The sequence below is a fragment of the Phalangium opilio genome, unplaced genomic scaffold (assembly GCF_054372755.1).
Source record: "Phalangium opilio isolate 3A_F unplaced genomic scaffold, DU_Popi_V2 ptg000031l_1, whole genome shotgun sequence".
NCBI classification, from domain to species: domain Eukaryota; kingdom Metazoa; phylum Arthropoda; class Arachnida; order Opiliones; family Phalangiidae; genus Phalangium; species Phalangium opilio.
In genome coordinates this window covers 7,049,877-7,071,072 of record NW_028324158.1, presented here as the reverse complement: position 1 = coordinate 7,071,072, position 21,196 = coordinate 7,049,877, and the positions used below count along the sequence as shown (strand labels likewise).

The window sequence follows — 21,196 nt, the reverse complement described above, 5'->3', positions numbered from 1 at the left end:
AGGAGAGATAAAATACGCTATAAAATACCTCTTTGAAGGCTTTGGTAATATTGATTCTATTTATCTGGACAAATAGAGTCCGTATCATGCTAAGAATTCGTCACTTCTCACGTTATCTTACGTTCATTTTTATTGTTGTTTTTATGGAAAACTAAGAGTGAGATGGGTTGATAAAAATGCTTATAAAGGTCATTTTAGCCCTTGATAATTTCTAGATTATCCTAAAACAAATGTTTCGAAAACTGAAAGTTTTCTTGAACTTCTTGGACATAAACACGGTTTTATTTGTTAAATACACATAGTTTAGTTATTGCTGATATGTATTTTAATTATAATATTGTTAAGAAAGATTCAAAGCTGAATTTAAGTTGTTACTGTATTTCTTTGTTTAAACAATTACACGTGGTTTTAATTTCGTCCGTTGATCTCTTAAATTTATGGAAATTTTTGCCGGAATTATAACGTTTAAAGAAACTTTACTAAGAAATTCATTCAAATATTCATTAATTAAAGAAAAATTTATTAAAATATTGAAATTAAAATATATTACAACAAATTTTAAACTTATTAACCAATTCATTAAATCATCTGTCCTTTGGGAAAAGATCAATAATATCCAAACAAGGGCAATAAATGTTTCCTTATTGTTTTCGTATCAAGATAAATGCATCATAAATATCATATTTTCGAAAGGAAATGTTCATTTTAATGAAAATATAATATAATAATATATTAATTGGTTTGTTGATTTTTATTAGTAAATAATGCATTTTGAGGTCAAATGTTTTTATGGATTGCTGACCCGCTGTGACCTCGAGTTCTGTAACAATAACTTTAGTGTCACTCCTAAAACACTTTCATTGTCTATGTCTTTTAATTAGAACTAATTAATATGTATCTGGGTGTTCCTGATAAGGGGGATCTTCTATCTCCATTTTGTCGTCCGGGCCACTGTTTTCGAGTTATGATTTGAATATTTTAAGGATGACCCCTTAATTAAATTTGAAATCATTGTCTTTCAGTTTCTTAATTAATTTTAAGGGATCCAATCTTAACTCGAAAACACTTGAAAATTTTCGAATCGAACAGAGAACATCCCCCTTAATTAGAAACAACGTTTAACCAGATACCGAAATCACGGAGCACGTTTTACGTTAAATATTCATAAAATGCGGTTTAAACGAAATTGGTTACTTGTGTACTGTTACCACTTCTTATATTTAGAACAATAACAATTAGGCCTAAAAACATCAGGGAAAATCGTAGCAAAAATGGCCAGGAAAATCTGGAAAAGTCAGAGAATTTGAATTCTCATTTAATTACTAATTGGGCTTCAATTTACTCATTAGGAATACTAACTAATTTAATGTTCATTATTTTAAAATGAGATTATGTATGAGAGTTGTAATGAAGTGACGAGTTATTAACGAATAGATAGTTTACACACATGGAGGATTCATACCATTTACACCAGAGGCCGGGCTACCTTGAGGACAAAAGCAGATGGGTTTTTATCCTGCAGGTACCCCGGCCTCCTGGTGTAAATGGTGGTATTAATCCTCCACGTGTGTAAACTATATATTTATTTATTTGTTCATTTTATTTTTGAGCGGGGTTAACTGGGGGTTTTCCATTTCAATGCGTGGACACGCTTTTTTCTCCAGAAAATAAATAGAAAATAGTTTGCAACACGTGTCCGAAGTTCATGGTCAATGGTCATAACCCTTGAATAGAAAATTCCATCCTCGAGTATTTGTAAAGATATTTATTGGTAGAAGCGGTTCACGACCCTTACCGTTACTAATGGGATTGTACCTCTTCAGCTTGGAAATGAATTGTAAACCCCAAGCTTTTTCACAAAGAACTTTAGATATTTTTAACTTTGGTTCGAGCGAGGGGTGGGTCACTTACCTGGATCTAGCTTATTTCGTCAGGTTAAACATACTAAGTATAATGAAATTAAGCGCGAAACTTCTAGGGTGTTAGCAAACGTTTTCCTACACGTTAATTGATAAATTTCTTAAGATTGTAATTAACTCCGAATAGAGATGTGAGTCGGTAATTTGCCAAATACCGCGTAAATTACCGATTTATATCTTACCGTAATTTTAGAATGGTAATTTACCGGTAAATTACAAACTTACCGCGGTAATAAGCCTGTTAAAACATAAAATACCATAAATTACGGTAATTTCACATCTCTAACTCCGAATTTTAAACCTAATCATCGAAGTAACCTGCCCCTCGGTTTTAAACCCTACTCTACTGTCGTCATACCTTCCCATAGCGAAGAAAGCATTGTTGTATCGTTGTTATTCTTATATATATTTTTTTCATAGAGATCTGACCTTTCACCTGTTAGGGGCATTAGCATAAGTAAAGGTCTACTAAAAGAAAATTAATTGAGTTTCACCAAAAAAATAAGAAAATTCATGATTTAATTTATTTATTTTCAGATTATGGTAAGCAATTTTCTGGCAATCATGATAAACATAAAAAACAGAGTACGCAGGTTTTTCATTTGGTTCATACTCCCTTTAATTTGGAATTCAAGGATGAATCCAGTATAGGGTGTCATCGTCCTTCTTCTTCAAAGGTATGACGGGAGAAACCCAAGACTGTTTTCTTCTAAAAGTAGGAATACTTTGGATTTATTTATTTGTGGTAGTGTGGTAAACTATTTTTCTTTGTATTGTAAAATTGTCAATTGAGGGGGGTTGTTATTCAAAACGATTCGTGGGCTAGATTCAAGAAATAACACGGTATATTTTTGGTATCGTGGAAATACCAGATAAAAACTTGTAAATATTAGCAGATAGATAATATAGACTAATGGCACCCTATGTGATTTCCCCATAGAGTTTAATACAGACGAAGGCAGAAGGCTGCCATTATCCTATACGTAGATCATAAGTTTATAAGATATATTCCATAAGTATGACACTTCCTATACTTCGTACCAGTTACAAACTTATGGAACATATGTTATAAACTTATGGATTAAGTGACTGTACAAGCCAAAAAAATCACAACTTTTTCAGAAACGTTTTCTAACTGCTTTTGGCATAAAAACTTCAAGTTATGATCTTTCATTTAATATCAAATAAGTAAATTTCCGCCATAATGCACTCAATTTTAATTATGCAAATGACCCGTAAGAGATCAATTAATGTTAAGGCATCCTTGCATCACCCTACACACCCCTTTAATATCTGTAAAAATGTGGGAACATTTCGTGGAATCCTTCATTTCCGGTCTGTTAGACACCTCTTTCCGCTTGTCTTGTCCATCCTTGACAAGGCTGAAAGTTTCCCCACACACCCAAAATTCTCTATTAAAGTAATTCAAGGTTTAAGCCTTCAAAAAAATGGTAGGATGTTAGACTTTTTCTTATGGGCCCCATGAGGAGCCCTAGTATGGTTTTTTTTTTATCGTTGGGGTCACGGTTAGGCCCAGATTTTTGGAGGGAAAAGAAGAGGACTACCATATTTCTCCACGACCGGCTGATTTCCGAGAGGCTGGACATAGTCCCGGTCGCTAAATTTTCCATAGTATTTTTTAAACCTTAGACCACCTAACCCGAGTTTAAACTGATTGTCGGCTGCTATTCTTTCCGTTTTCAGACACGGAACGTCCGTAAAGGTTAGGCATATATTTTTGTGGCGACCTTTAATTGGCTTAAGTTCAGTAACTATAGACAAATTCGTTTATTACAAACAGAGAAACCAATACACAGGGGGAAACCACCATTGGGGTATCCTCCCTCTCGCCAAAAAGCTCCGCCAGAGGCAGTGTGAGTTGTTTAGTGAACTCGGGCTCCGTCTGACGTTTCTTCTTGGCGAAAGGGAGGATACCCCAATGGCGGGCTCACCCCTGTGTGTTGGTTTCTCTGTTGCCAGAATTTGTTGGAACTGAAATCGAACCGAATACCATATCAGCTTTTCAGTCTGTTGTAAATAGGGGTTGAAACGCACCCACAAAAGACTGGCAACACTTGTCTGCAGACTATTATCCATAGACCCTTTTTAACCAACTCAAATATTATTGTCCCCAAGTAGGTTAATTTTAATTTTGTGAACCCTTGCCTACCATTTAACGCTTTTAAATACCAACTGAACCTTATCCTGGATTTCGTCCTTTAAACCATATACAGCGCGTGTACATGTTTTTCCTCGTTTGTTCGGGCCCACCTAACCCCAATCGTACAAACCCCGAGCCCCACTCTGGTTAGTTAAGACATGCTTCATAGATGGCGCCACTGCCCACGTGCATTATTGACTTTTAGTTAAGGTTTCTCCTGAGTAGAACTACTCCTCCACGCGGATTCCCGGCAGAAATATATAGAGTTGCAAGACCACGAACCCAAACTCGCATTGACGGTTTGACGGCCGTGGTCGTAGAATGTAGTACTACTATCTCTGGCTTCTCCTCGTAAACCGTGGTTTTCATCGATACGCGCGCGGACAACGAACCAATTACTTAAAGTATCCTTATTGTAAACCAATTAACCGTCAAAATAGGTAAATTCACGAGATTAATGTCGAACCCTTACGTGGTGACATTAGATAACGAACAGACACCTGTCAATCGCAACGGTACCAACCGGGCACGGAACAGCACCATGCCGGAGTCACCATTGACAGCTACGTCACCCGTGGCCGTCATGAGACGGTACATTGACTCCTTACCTCCCGAAATGACCTTTCGCGAAGAGGTGACCTCTACAAAGTTCTGGAAAGCGGTCAGAACTGAATTGTTGGCGACATTGTTACTAACCATCTTTGGTTGCGGTTCGTGTTTGACTCTGAAACTACCACCTTCCGGTGACGAGTCGGTGATGTTAGCCATAGAAATTAAAGTTGCGTTAGCTTTCGGGGTCACCGTGTCCACTTTGGTCCAGTGTTTCGGGCCAGTTAGCGGTGCCCATATGAACCCGGCCATATCCGTCGCCTGTTTAGTCACCAGGCATATTAGCGCTATTAGGGCGGCTTCGTATATTTTGGCCCAATATTTGGGTGGATTGTCTGGTGCCGCTATTCTGTACGGGTTGACCCCGGAAAATTTGAGGTCAACCGCTGGACTGGGTGCAACCGAACCCAGTTTGGACTTGCATCTTAGTCAAGCTTTTGGTCTGGAGTTCATGGGGACAGTCGTGATTGTTTTGACGGTTTTGGCCAATATGGACCCTAGAAGGACCGATTTGGGTTTCAGGGCTTTGTCTATAGGATTGTCCTATACGGCGGCTCATTTACTAACTGTGAGTACTTAGTAATTTGACTTCGGATAAGCGTAAAACTAACCTATTACACAACTTTAATTTTCAAATCACACTTTAATAATAAAGTTTCGGGTCTATAATAAGAATTCGTTCTTAAGAGTTTTAATGGGTAGGGGTTTGCCTCACTACAAACCTTGAGAAGAACAAAACCAAACCACTTCTAATGAATCTTTCCCATAGTGTTACCATAAGTTCATAAGATACGTTGATAAGTATGACACTACCTATCCTTCGTAATCCTAGAGACTTACAGCTTGAGCTAGTTCGAGAACGACAAGCGAGAATTGAAGTACTACACTCGTTTAATTTTGCAGTCCATCTAGGTCCTATTTAATCTGTACTAAGCCTTTGACAGCGCCTCACCAGGCGTCGCATTACCTCGAATCTATGACCTACGTCCCTTCATGACAAGCTCTCATTAACCAGTGACAAACTTATGGAACATATCCTATGAATTTATGGTGTTACTAAAATCAACCCACAGTTTGCGGTCAAATCCAAAAATTAATGAACTATGACTGTTTATAAATAGCAAACAAACAAAGAAAGAAACAAACCATTTTCTCATAAATACATTCTGCGAATTGCAATTCCTTAATATTTAGTTGAAACAATGATGTGGAAACTCTATAGTCTATACTATGTAGCAAAATAGGTCCGAACTAATGTTCTAAACATTTTAACTCGAGTTTTGTTTTTCTTCTTGCGATAGCTAGATTATCACAGTTATTTATACCAACGTGCGTATACAGGAATATAACGAGTTCTACTAAATTTAGTTCCACTTTCTTTTTACACACGTTGCTAAATTTATTCGAGGATCATAAAATCAGTCGTTTCAGGGAGTTAACGATCATAGAATAAGTAAAGAATAAGTGGCATTAAGACCATAAGTGAGACACTTCACCTTGTCGAATTGGATTAAATCACTTTACCGTCTGCTTCATATACATAGTTTACAGACTAGGAGGATCCATACAATCTACACAAGGAGGTCTGGCTTTGAACTCCACCAGTGAGTCAGGCCTACTTGTGTAACACCTGAAGCCTGGCCTCCCTGTGTAAATGTTATGAATCCTCGATCCTTGTCTGTAAACTATTTATAGGGTTAAAATCGAACATTAATGATTGGGTGTGTGGACAACAAAGACTTTAGATAAGGGCTTCAAAGTTAGTTACCAGTCCACCAAATTTTATTTCGTATTGTTTGAACCATAAGTCCATAAGTTTGTCACTGGTTACAAACTGGATCTTGTCATGAAGTGAGGGAGGTAGGTCATAGATTCGAGGTAAAGCGACGCCTGGTGAGGCGCTATCAAAGTCTTACTACTGACTAAATAGGACCTAGATGGACTTCAAAATTAACCACCACTGAGTGTAGGACTTCAATTCTCGCTTGTCATTCTCAAACTAACTCGAACCGTAAGTCTCTAGCATTACAAAGTCTAAGTATTGTCATACTTATGGAACATATCTTAGAAAACCAGGTGGTCAAACACTAGACTCTATTATACCCCCTGTCCTTTGAAAAGGGTCTCTTGGCTCTACTTCACCAGGAGTGTATGGCTTCGGTAGAAACGTTTTGACAAGTAATAACAATCCACACACTTATTGTTGTTATCTTTTTTATTATCCCAGTTAATTCCATTGCTTTTTCGTCACGATATATTTTCGCAATAACAACGATTTGTTGCTTCACTCACTACTGAAATTCGTCAGTAATGTTTTTAGTGTGTATGTTTGTACATCGATTAACGGAAACGCGTTGCGTTATTGCCATTTGAGTATGATTCGACCGAGTCTAATCGTGTTTCGCTAATCAGTACTCGCTATTTCGAGGAGGCTAATCACACTCAACTTTGAACTTTCACGTAAACGTATTACGTGTGATTATTTTAACCCCGTCAAGATGACGTACAATCTGTTTAATGCAGTGAAAAGTACTCTATACCGTGACATGGTTCATCGTTACATTTGTTTCTTCTGACTTGCTATTAGACTAACCTTTTTGAGTCAAAATTTTATCATAAAATCAACTGTCTTCATGCTTAAATTTAAAACGATTTCACATAACTTAATTCATTTCCACTTCTTGATTATACTCATATTGGAATAAGGTTTACTAACGTTTCGGACCATTAATTTACCTGGTGTTTCTGATAAGTCTGCCATAAATTAAGGGGGATGTTCTTTGGGAAATTGATTTTGAATCGAAAATGTAACTTCTATCTCCATTTTGCCACAAGGGACCACTGTTTTCGAGTTAAGATTGGAGTAATTTACGGATGACCCCTTAAATTGAATTAATAAAATTAAAGACAATGATTTCTAATTTAATTAAGAGGTCATCCCTCAAACACTATAATCTTAACTTAAAAACAGTGTCCCTGTGGACAAAATGGAGATAGAAGTTACATTTTCGACTCAAAATCGATTTCACAAAGAACATCCCCCTTAATTTATGGCAGATTTATCAGAAACACCCTGTATATAGGCTTCCTTAGCGTATAATACCCTGTATTTGTGACACGCCTTTCTGTAAAACCCCTTAGTTTCAAAACCTCATAAACTTTAATAATAAAGAAGCGGATTTAAATTTTTAACAACATAAGCCCTAGGTTACCTTTAATAAACCCCCAAATTATGGAAGGCCACAGGCTGTTGTTTCGTGTTAGGGCTAATTCCAGCTAAAATATAATTTCCTTTCATCATCATTAAAGCCCGTCTAGTTACAAACCATTCCTAACCCTCTTTAGTACAATTATTTTGGTATTTTTTTAGGCCTTTGGAGGGGGTGTTGGACAATGGCCATTTTTGCTTCTATATAAAATTGAATGTTCTTGTTATGAGCTATTTGCTTAGTAAACTATCGCGCCTCTCGAACCACGATCTTTATCGGGAACAAAAGGGTCAATAAATGAAACGAAAGTTTGCGTGCCCGCACGTCAGTGGTTCAATAACGGTAAAAGAAAAGAGCGGATAGCAATCAAAGAAAAACTGAGCAAAAATGGGCGCAAATTTAGAAAGTGCACGTCAAATAGACCATTTTGGAAATTACATACAGATAAACCAACACACAGGGATAGATTTAAATTTAGAAGTAGGAATGGAGAAAGGTTAGTATTTACTTCAGTCTGACTCATAGCCCAGTATAGAGCCCCTCCCTCCAACACGTAACCAAAAGTTTAAATTATCTTATTGGCTGCTCACTTAAACTACGTTTTGATGACGTTCCTGACGGGGACGGCGAAAAATACGTAATTCCTTTTTACCTCTGTCGATATGACCCGCCTCTTCTTTCATACCCCTCCGTTCCGGGGAAGGGGGTCCGGGACTTTGACGCGAGCATACATTACTCTGTTCTCCATTCCTACTTCTAAAATTAAATCTATCCTTGCCAACACACAGGGGCAAGGCCGCCATTGAGGTATTCTCCCTCTAGCCAAGAATCACCACCGCTAGAGGCAGAGCGAGTTGGCTATAGTCTCCAGCGGAGTGAAGTTAAGCTCCGTCTGGCGTCGACTCTTGGCGCTAGGGAAATAACCCAAGATAAAACCAACTCCCACCTGAGGTGGTTTTATCTGTAATAATTGGAATGGTATATAGAAAAATTCCTAAGTTCATAAGATTTGTTCCATAAGTTTTTCGCTGACTACACACTGGACCTTGTCATGACGTGACGTAGGTCATAGATTCGAGGTAAAGCGACGCCTGGTGAGGCGCTGTTAAAGGCTTAGTGCAGACTAAATAGGAACTATAGATGGAAGTCCTGCAAAATTAACCGAGTGTAGGACTTCAATTCTCGCTTGTCGTTCTTGAAGTAGTTCGAGCTGTAAGTCTCTAGCATTACAAAGTATAGATAGTTTTCAGGCTAGGAGGACTGATGCCATGTACACCAGTAGGCCAGGCTACCAAATACCCAGGCTGGCCTCCTGGTGTAAATGGTATCAATCCGCCTAGTTAGAAAACTATGTATAGGAAGTGTCTTACTTATGGAACATATCTTATATAAGCTTATGGATATAGGAGGTAATGTTAGAAAGGCCAATTGACTTTCGCTAATACAACCTATCAAGAGTTATTTGAAAAGGAAGCGATATAGCTTTGGCATCCGGTTTTATTTTCCCACTGGTCAGAGAGAAAGACCTGCCATTACTCTATTTTCTTTAGATTCTTGACCAACATATTGCAGCTAGCCATTCGGAGATGACACTTATAACCTTAGCAGTTTTAATATACCTTACAGCCTTTCGCTTCATTGCAAAGTTAAGTAGGAATGAGAAGTAATGTTGAAGAATTTTACGGGAAGTTGAACTCGACAGTATGTACAGGCTTGGGGAATCCTAGGTCCTAAAATTTGGATCCATGGCATATTTCTTAGGGATTTTGGGGGTCATATTTCTCTCGTCTTATATCCCCAAAAGAATTTTCTTTCCCACTAACTTGAATCTCTACAGAGATAGTTTTCATGCAGAGACTCCATTTTCTAGCTGCTTGCACATACCACAGGGCTTTTACACAAAAATGAAAAACCACCTCGACTCTACAGCTGTAAAGCTCTTGTCACTAAAGATGCGCAGCGTGGATATAAAAAATGGTGTATATAAAAAGATATGGGTTTTATCATAAGTTTATGAGATATGTTCCATAAAAATAAACTTCGTAATGCTAGAGACTTACAGCTCGAGTAAGAAGCGATATCTAGTTTACTAGGGAGAAGGTATAAGATGCCTAAGTATTCGCGCGCCATAGTCCCACTCCCAGTCCCCCTTTCAAAATACAGGGGGACGTAAAAGGAGGCCGGGCTATTTCATAGCCTCTCCTCAGTCGAAAAATAAATAATTTTCGTCATTCGCGTCGCGCTGACGTGAGTTTTCAAGAACCAATGAGATGCTGGTTGTAATTTAGAGGCGGGGATTAACTCCGGACCTATACATTTAGACTGGAGATAAAGCTGGAAATGTGGCGAATTTATACCTTCTCCCTAGTAAACTAGAAATCGCTTCTTGGCTCGAGCTAGTTCGAGAACGACAAGCGAGAATTGACTACACTCGGTTTTGCAGTCCATTTTCCTATTTAGTCTGTACTAAGCCTTTGACAGCGCCTCACCAGGCCTCGCTTTACTTCGAATCTATGACCTACATCACTTCATGACAAGATCCAGTTTGTAACCAGTGACAAACTTATGGAACATATCCTATGAACTTATGGTTTTATTCTAGAGGTAGCTCTTTCAAAAATAGTTGTTCAAAGTTCTTTCAAGCATTTCTCGCGTTTCTGAGGAATTTTTCTGGTCATTATAAACCCTTTTGAAAAGTTTCTAGCTTCTTTTATCCAACTTAAATTAGGAGAGATTTCGCTTAAAATTCTCTCTCGACTTTCCATTTTGGGTGATTGGACTTTTAAAAAATTCCAATTTAGCCTGTTTAGGCCTAACATTGATCATCTTTGTAGTTTGGTACTGGATTTCCACTGTGTACCTGGAAGTCACGGAAAAATCAGGGATTTAGAAATGGATGTTAAATGTCAGAGACACGACAGGGATTTGTAAAATGGGTGTGAAATGTCAAGGATACGATAGGGATTTGGGAAATGGGCGTGAAATGTCAAGGATACGTCAGGGATTTGGAAAACGGGCTTAGTAAAGACTAAATAGGAAGATGGACTGCAAAATTAACCGAGTGTAGGACATCAATTCTCGCTTGTCGTTCTCGGACTAGCTCTTAGTAGGTCTCTAGAATTACGAAGTATCGGTTGTGTCATACTTATGGAACATATCTTATAAACTTATGATATCATAAAGGTTAAAGGAAAGGATGATTAAGCCTTAAGTTAAAATAAAATTTTAGAAGCAAGGATAATTAAGTATAATGTGATTACATTTCTATAGCTAGAGAAATAAATTTTTAATCTCCCAAATTTTAAAATTTTAAATCTTACTTTAAAGAATCCATCCTCCCTTTTTTTAAGAATAAAAAACGTCAACTTGAAATATGGCTTTATAAAATTTTAAAAGCAAAGCTATTTATGTATAATGACGTGATAATTGGATTCTTATAGCTAGAGAAATAAATATTTAAACTCCCAAATTTGAAAATTTATCAATTTAAAATCTTACTTTAAAGATTCCATCCTCCCTTTTTTAAAAATAAAAAGCGTAAACTCTGCTTGTATACCAATACAGTAAACCCCCCAAAATATTTGGTTTCTAGTAACCCAGCAGCTATTTGTTAGTGTTTGCGATATTGGCAACCAATAATAGAAAAGAAACGTAATAGCTATAGGGACACCCTTTTGATGCTCGACTCCCTGCCATCGAGAAAGATAGATCAGAAATCAATGATTGAAAACGAGCAAAAAAGTGAGAGGTCAGCCTGAGGTCCAATTCATTCGGAGTATTCCACACAGTCGATGTACGTTGCCCTATATAAACAATGAACACTGCGCCAGGCCTTACACAAACTGAATACTTAGGTTGGTTAAGAGAAAGGGGATGGGTACGTGCCTGAAACATGATTTGGACCGAAAGAAGATGAAGGAGGAGGAAAAAATATATAAAGAAAAGCAATTTCTCTCATTGTAAAATTGCCATCGCTGCAGATTGCAGGAACTCTCTCTCTCTTTTGCAGTGCCCTTGTGTGTTCTAAAAGATAGAGAAACTAGACCCTGAGGATTCATGACTTACTATATAGCTATACTGTAATTCTGTAACCACGACGAAGATAGCGATGATTTTGAGTCATAAAGACAATTTCGGCTATTACATACAGAGGAACCTACACACAGGTGCGAGGCCGCCATTGGGGTATTCTACCTCGCGCCAAGAAGTAGTAGCAATTGAAGAAAAAACAATTAAATGAACCAATGTTTGAAATGCCGGTAATCAGCTTGATTTCAGAAATCAGATAGATTATATGGCATAAAATAAACCTTGACACATTGATATATGATTGTACCCTTAACAGACGACAGACTATTGTCTACACAACATAATCATAAGAGCTAGCTAGTCTGGTTATACATAAGCACACCTATCTAAAAGCTGTCCAAGGATTTGCATTTCAATTATTGGGATAGATGTAATTTTAGAAGTAGGAATGGAGAACAGAGTAATGTGGGCGCGCGTCAAAGTCCCGGACCCCCCTTCCACCGGACAGGGGGTATGAAAGAAGAGGTGGGGTCATAGCGACAGAGGTAAAAAGGAGTTACGTATTTTTCGCCGTCCCCGTCAGCAACGTCATCAAAATTTAACGTAGTTTAAGTGAGTAGCAAATAAGATAATTTAAATTTTTCGTTACGTGTTGGAGGGAGGGGCTCTATACTGGGTGGTCTATAAGTCGGACTGAAGTAAACACTAACCGTTCTCCATTCCTACTTCTAAAATTAAATCTATCCCTGCTCAAACATAGCCATTTTCCCCTTACGTAATATATGGATTCGTCTATTGGAAAATGTTCGTTTTCTCTCTGTAAACGTAGGCACTGTACGGTTTTAAACGTTTTCTCAGACAGAAATAGGAAGCTATAAGTGTATTTTTTATTGGCAATCACTTTTAGCAGTGCAGTTGTAAAGCTAGGTCCCTTGTTCCATGCAGCTCTTTTCGCCGAGAAAAATCGAAATAAATTAATTTGGAAATGCCTTTAATTTAATTCAAAACGCCATTGTTCTCTTTCTTCTTTTGACTTTATACTTGAAAAGCATTTCTCGCCAAATTATTGGAAATTTTACAGTCGATTTCCCAAAAGTATCTTGCGTCAGAGCTATAATGAAAATTTCGAGAATGAATTCCAACCATCCAAGTCTGTCCAGAAGTAGATCAACTTGAAATAATTATCTAATTTTTTCAAAGGGGGGGGGGCAGTATCGTTTGCTTGATATAGGGGTTAAGATGGAACATTCATTGGTATGTGGATCTAATTCCAAAGCCGTTAGATATTACTTCAAAGTTACCAGTCCAGTCAAGTCCCTTTAAAAAAATTTTTCCTTGTCAAAAATTCCTTCAACGTAATCCTTACATTTAAATGCAAAGGAAACTTGCTTACTTTCAACGAAAAACATACCTAATACTTACATTTCAAATTAAAATAAACAATTCTAAATCATCGATTAAAAAAGTTAAAATTCTAGGCCTAAATTCTCATTTTAAATACTCTCGATTCTTAGTAAGGGTATTACTGATTCTAGAACAGAACTCTTTTTGAGGCGTTTTTAGGGTAGGAAATAAGCCTTTTTAAAGTCATCACTTCATTATTTATCAGAGTGCATTTCAATTTAAGCCATACCTCCCCCTTCCCCGCCTGCCACCTGAAGAGATTTATTGGAGAAAATCGACCAACTTGAAATTTAAATATTTACCCTTTTTTTTTGCTCCTTTTTAAAAATAAAAGATTTCGAAGGAAGGTTTTCGCATTTTCATTCTTTCCTTAAATATCTCATTTTATTTCGGAAGTCATTTCCATTGTTTTATATTCAGTTATGGCGATTTTTGAAAATTAGAGTTCTGAGAAATTGAATTTAACGCTAAAATATCCTTCTAAATGACTTTATAGAAGAATGCATACATCCACTTGGAATAATTGCGACCCACATATCTAAACGGGTGTTGTGGGCAGGGCTTCAGTACTATTAGTCATGAATCATAATTCTGACAGTCTTTTTAACTGTAATGGTTGGGAGAAAGGCGTAGCGAGGTTAATTGTTCGCTCTAGGTAAAATTAGTCTAGCTCTTTGTTAAAAATTCCGCCTTAGATATAAGTTGAGAAAATTGTTACACAATAATTCCTAGTAGCTGTATGTATTCCTGATTTTACAATAAGCTGGATTTTGTCAACGGGTTTATTATATTTCTAGACTTTACGTGTAGCTTTTTAAATTATAAAATAACGATTTAATTACCGCTTCGCTTTAATAAATACCGTTGTTTATACATTTATATGTAGTTAAAAGTAGCTTGAAAAGTTAATACTTAACTCGGTATAAATAATTTTAAAATCGAGCAGAATGTTTAGTAAAGTTAATGATAATATTATTATCGTATATAAATATAAGAAAGAAAACTAATAAAAATCTATAAAACCGTTATTTATTGTAATTTCCAAATATTCCATAGACAACATTTATTGTTGTTATTATTGTTCTGTGAGTAAATAACTGCAATAAATAATCAAAATATTTATCGACCTCAAGAAGTTCAGATTAAATAAAAATATATTTACTATAATTCAGGGTGTTTCTGATAAGTCTGCCATAAACTATGGTTAATGTTTTTTAAGCGATTTTGAGTCGAAAATGTAACTTCCATCTCCATTTTGCCGTGCACAAGGGACACTGTTTTCGAGTTATGATTTGATTAGTGTTTTAGGGACGTGACCCCTTAATTAAATTGGAAATCATTGTCTTAATCAGTTTCTTAATTAAATTCAAGGGGGTCATCCGTAAAATACTTTGACCAATCTTAACTTGAAAACAGTGTCCCTTGTGGCAAAATGGAGATAGAAGTTACATTTTCGACTCAAAATCGTGCACCCAAAAAACATCCCCCTTAATTTATGTCTGACTTATCAGAAACACCCTGTATATATTTCAATTTCTAAACATTAATTCCATAGTCAAACAACAAATAGTACTTCAAACTGTATAAACAAAGGTAATTAATGGATACTGAAATATTTATTTTCTTGATAACTTATTTACGTTTCACTATTTCTAAATCAACTAATTCCCTAAAATACAAAACAAAACCATGGTTTAATCATAGTATAGGTCAAGGTCAAGGGTCAGTGCGTAAAATTTTTAATATTTACAATTACTGTATAGACTTACATCTTATCTCTCACCGTACGTAGTTTAATCTACCCCCAGAGATAAGAGATAACCAAAATCAGTGGGATAAGTTGCCTTTGGGGGTGTCCAAGCCATTAGTACACTATTATCGCTGTTGACATTAGCTTGCTTTTTTTCCCGCCAACCAACCTTTAGTCGTTCCGCGGAAATTGGCTGGAAAAGTCTTTTCCTCGTGCGATATATATAAACTCCCACGAGAAAATCGTCATCACTAGATTCCAAGATAAGCTTTCACCATTAGAGAACCCTAACCTCTACAAGGTTCATAAAAACCTGGAAAACAGGGAAAACCTGGAAAAATCAGGGAAATAAATAGTTGAGAAAAATCTCAGGGAAATTTAGCATTTTTAGTAAAATTGCCGAGTAATTTAGCAAAATGTTCAACAAAACACACCGTCCATAGGATTAACATTACAGTAAACTTTGGAGGCCCATAACTCTAGTTCTACTGGAGATAAGGGGATGTCCTTTGAGTATGTTATAGTCTTATTTTCCCCCCTACAAACCATACTAAAAACTTGGGGATCGAATAAACAGTGGCCGAGTAATTAAGCAAAATGTTCATAAACATACCCTCCATAGGATTAACATTGCACTAAACTTTGGAGGCTCATAACTCTGGTTATATTATATAAAAAAGGACTTGGTTTGCCCAAGCCTAAAAAACAAAACGATAAGAGATTTTCCAGTTGACTGAAGCTCGGATATTTTATTTTTCTATATAATTTTAAAGACAATCCGTATTTTACTACTCTTTAGAATTTAATTCAATCTCCTGATTTTACTGGTAATGGATTTATTTCCTATAAATTAATTGAAATAAAAAATTACTTATCTCAGATTTTTCAACATTTTCGTAAAATTTTATCATGAAAAATCTGAGATAAGTAATTTTTTATTTCAATTAATTTATAGGAAATAAATCCATTACCAGTAAAATCAGGAGATTGAATTAAATTCTAAAGAGTAGTAAAATACGGATTGTCTTTAAAATTATATATAAAAATAAAATATCCGAGCTTCAGTCAACTGGAAAATCTCTTATCGTTTTGTTTTTTAGGCTTGGGCAAACCAAGTCCTTTTTTATATAATATCTGTTCCTTCAGTCTGCATTTGTATTAATCTATTATAAAACAATTTTTTGCCTGAAATGCGAAATTTTTCACTTCTAGGACGAGGTTAAAAATGGCTCTACACTTCTACTAATTCTTATAAGATACGGTTCACAATTCGTTTTAGAACCCGAGCTTTATGGTCAACTTCAAAACCAACATCCTGCCACGATTTTTAAACTATCAAAGCCGTATCTTTTACAGTCCACTTTACGATTGCAATTATCCATGACGTTGCGTTCACTGCCCTTGTACGTTTACAGTGAGTGGCACCGTGGCCAGTTATTTTAATTAAAATACCTAGGCCACAGGTCCAGTTTTAAAAATATCCATATTTCCAACACTGATCCATCTATCCTTCCAGCTTTTACAATCACCCATTGCATAGACTCACTCAATAGTCTGCCTGAGCATGGATTTATAATAGAAGCTTACGCTTCCTGGATATTTCACTCACCTTAAAACGCGCACAACATTTATTCCTCGTCTGAAATAGTACCAGCCTGGCACGCGCGTTTGAGACGTAGAATTTGAGGCAAATTCAGAGTGGGGTTGAAGTTTTTCACGTGATCGAGTTCTAATTTTGAATAGCGCGCGCACGCGCGCCAAAAGAAAAAAGTTTGCCTCAATTTCTACGTCATCAGCCCCCCAGTCCCCACCCGCGCGAATTTTTGTGACATATGTGTTTAAAATCAAAATGCCTTACTGAAGGCTACAGGGAAATATCCATGAAGCGTAAGCTTCTATTATAAATCCATGGCCTAAGTAAGGCAACTTAAGCCTTGGTCGAAACTAACATCTAAAATATAAATTAAAAAGGTATCTTAAGTATAGAATTTCAACCGAGACACATAATTAAACGAAAATTAGACCCGCCAGAGAAGTTTTTAATAAATATAGTGTTATATTTATTGAAAAATATCAAGTTAAAGTTTCAAGGCGGTGAAATGGCAAATTAGCGTCGTCTACTGTAGAGTAACGAACAATTAGCGTCGTCTGCTGTAGAATCATCTTTTGAGGTACTTACATTTTTAATTAAATTAACATACTTAGACTTAATTAAATTTGATGAAACTTGAAAAAGGCACACCTTGAATAGTTACTTGTTAATTTAAAAGTATTCCGAAAGCTAACTTCCATGTAGATTTTAAATGATTCGATGTACAGGAGCACCAAAAACCCCATGTTATTCCTATGGGAAAATCGGCGAAAATCTGTGAATTTTCATTTAACATTACGGGAGGGTGTGGGATCTTATCTAGAAGGGCCTACCGGCCCTCTAGAATTAGAGATATGGGGATGTTCTTTGATAATGTAATAGTCCTATTTCCCCCTCCCTCCTTCGTTAACATTTGCTCCATAGGATACTCCATATACGGGAGAAACCTGGAAAATTCAGAGAAGTATACGGGGAAAAACCTTGAAATCTCAGGGAAATTTGTTTTCCAAAAGCTGTATGAACCCTGGCTCTGTACAAAGCCACCTACATAAACTTAACACGTCCGCTATACCTTTCTTCTTAGTACGTTCTCAATTTGAAACTAGTATACTCAGCATTCCGGGAAAGGCCTATGCGAGAAAATAATTAGCTAGAGACAAGAGAGTCCCATGCAGGCAAGGCCAGGCACGGAAAAGGAATTCCCAGTGAGATTCGCTCTTCATTTAGGTGGTACTTTATTAGGGAAGAGGATGAATCCAGTATACGTGATGGAGAAAACGACTTGGCCCCTTATACACTCCGCTTCCAAAACTCTTTTCCCTGCTGGGGTTAAAAGAGTATATAGTAGCTAATTTCGAAGGCCTGTCAGGGTAGCTCGCAACTCGGAAATAGACTTAGTAGATGATATAATTGAGAAGCTTAGTGGTAAATAATTAATGTTGTTTGAATCAGTTTAGGAGGTGCTTCAGTTAAGTAATGGGCATTTAATAATTATCTTTTTGGATAAAATGTCATTTGAAAACCTATAAATTCACAAATAAATATATATATAACATTTTTATTCCTTTCGGACCGCCATTTTAAAATATGGCGGCAAATCAAACCCGAACGCCATAAGGCACGTCTATAGATAGTTAACACGCAAACTATTTAAACCAATAGGCCAAATTATGTGGCGGACAAAGGCAAACGGGTTTCTGTTCTCCAGGTAACTTGGCCTCCTGGTGTAAATGGTATGAATCCTCCATGTGTGTAAACTATCTATAGGAAACCAGTGTACTAAGTATTAGTGAAATCTATTGAAACGCGCAATCCACCTTTTTCCGTACAGGTTCTTTTTTTACATTTTTGGCCGCCATTTTGAAAAATCCTTCTTATTTCGCGCCTACTACTAGAGAATAACGTCCTTACAAGAGCAGATTTATCTGAAGCACTCTTTGCTTAACTTTAAATGCTTTCTAATCAGCGGACATTTTTTAGAATGGTGGGAAAACATTTAAGCGGCAAAGTGAATTATTTTTTTGCCCGATGACACTTATAGATATGGGAGGAGCTTGTATCCTATAAATTTATTGACGTCACTCTTACCCAAATAGCGTCCTGGGTTCACGAGAGAACCCACCTACATCACGATAGGGAGATAATGATTAATAGTGTGTTTTCCGTTTTATTTTTCCTACATCTTAAAAGTTATATTATACATGGTTGCAAAATTTATACATACTATAATTATCACCTTATAAATTCCTATAAATTCATCACACTGTGCGTGCACCACTCAACAATTTTATCTACTACTGCTGGAATGAAACTTAATGCGAGATTTTTGCAGTCTTTTCATCAGGAACACCCTCTATGGTGTTCTCCTCCCTCTTGACCCTAATGCAACTCAACTCTTTGTTTTGTTACTTTGTAAGTCTATATTAGCGTGGAAGCACGGAGATTCTATAAGGGATGTGAATTATATACTCTATTTAAACACGTTTAATTGGCCTTATTTCTATTCATGGCCACTGGTGTAGGGTCTGGAAACTACTCCCATAGACACTGGGTAACTTATGAAGGTTCGCAGAATCATCGTCAGATGGCGCGGCGCTCGAACCATTTACCTGTCTCTATGGGAGTGGCTCTGAATAGAAATAAGGCCAATTGTGAGCACTTTTTACCTGGTTTAAACATCGTGAACTAATGGGAAATTGAGGGTTAACTGAACTCCAAAGTAAAATAGGCAAATTTTTTATATAGGTAATGATTTAAATAAATAAATTACCGACACTTATCTCTAGCACCCTGTCCAATAACCATCGCCCCTTTTTCTCAACTAATTAGTGCTTGTAGCTGAATGAGTCTTTAGCTTTTTTTTTAAAAAAAGACTCCCTTATTGGGTCTCCCTGATTTCAGGCTCTGATGGGCCTAACTTGAGTTAGAGGGAAAATGAGGTTGGAGTGTTTATATTACCTAATTTCCCATCCCTAATTACATGTCGCGTAATCTTTAGAATGGGATAGTGTGTATAAAGTTGTGCCAAGAAGTAATTAAGCTCAGACTTCTAGTTGTACTTAATTGCACTGAAGTTTTATTTATTTATATTTTTCTCTAAATGGAATTGCGTCTCACTGCAAAATTTTGACAATTTAAACATAAATACTAAAAGACAAATGAACCACCCTTAATTATTCCAATTCTGGTACACCTAAAAACATTTTTCAAAAGGTTCTATTGCGTAATGTTAAACCTGTTAGTTTGTCTATAGAGTTGTATTTGCTCAGGGCACAATATGTCACTAATATTTTAATTATTATTGAATTCATTAAAATTATTCACATTGAAGGAATTTCAAATTATGAAATTATGAATTATTTTATACGGCTTGCCAACCTCCAGGGGCAAACCGAATAATGTATTTTCTATAGGCTCCTGTAAAACGTTTACCCGCAGTACACCGGTGTACTATGTTTTTTTATGAAATTAATTTCTACTTGATTTCTGTAGCAATTTTTGCGGGTTTTTTTATAGATAAAATTTAATTTCAAATTCTGCTCTGCATGTTTGCGCTAATTTTAACATATGACATTATTTTCCAATATTCAAAAACCAAGGCCGAATGCCAACCTCCAGGGGTAAACATAATAATGCATTTTCTACGGGCCCCTGTAAAACGTTTACCCGCAATACACCGGTGTACTATATTTTTCTATAAAATTAATTTCAACCTTAATTCTGTAGCAATTTTGCGGGGTTTTTTTATTAGATAAAATTACATAAGAAATTCTGATGTACATGTTTGTGCAATACATATGATAGTATTTTCAAATACTCAAAAACCATGACTTAACCATTTTTTTTTCTAATTTTACGCTAGAACCACAACGGGTATTCCTTATATAGTCCCGAAATAACATTTTTTAAATTAAAGCCGCGTTTACACGAGACACTTTGGAACCATTTTGATAAGGTTTAATCCTTTTTTAAAAATCTCAGCATAATATTATTTTTCGACCTTAGCAAAACGGCTGAAAACTGTTTCAAACTGTTTCCGTGTAAACGCGGCTTATGTTATCTATAAAAATTCAAAGACATAGCCCGCAAGACAAACCTTGTCTATCCTTAATTTCCCTTTTCCCATAAAAAATAAAAAAATTGGTTCAATATTAAAAACGACAATAAAAAAAATCGAAAAATTAACTCTTCTAAAAAACTTTCAATATTAAATTACCCCTTCTATACTCCCCCTTCCCTTTGTAAAAACATTGCACGAAAAAAAAATGTCCTTCTATTTGCACCCTAACCTATAATTTTTCTACGCGCCATTTTTAATTACATTTCGGGAGAGACAGAAAGGGAGCGAGTGGTGTACAGAGTCACTTTGAAGTTTATGCGTGTCGTACTAGTTTGGAAGCTTGAATATGATGTAGAAGGGTCTTCCCCGACCTTGATAACAGTCCCAGGTGACTTTGACAGAACAAGTATAGATATTACGGCAAGATCTCCCTCATTTTTATCTTTGTCCCTCATCTTGTTCAA

The 21,196-nt window shown here is 36.3% G+C and overlaps 1 protein-coding gene across 2 annotated transcripts in view; it reads left to right on the top strand.

Moving 5' to 3' along the window:
- Positions 1 to 4,449: 4,449 nt before the first annotated feature.
- LOC149690337 (aquaporin-2-like) overlaps positions 4,450 to 21,196 on the top strand; it is a 43,972-nt gene continuing 27,225 nt past the window's right edge. For both annotated transcript variants that reach the window (XM_089869859.1, XM_089869858.1), the window contains exon 1: positions 4,450 to 5,257. In XM_089869859.1, the coding sequence (XP_089725985.1) occupies positions 4,538 to 5,257 (720 nt within the window). In that variant the 5' untranslated portion in view covers positions 4,450 to 4,537. The remainder of the gene's footprint in view (positions 5,258 to 21,196) is intronic.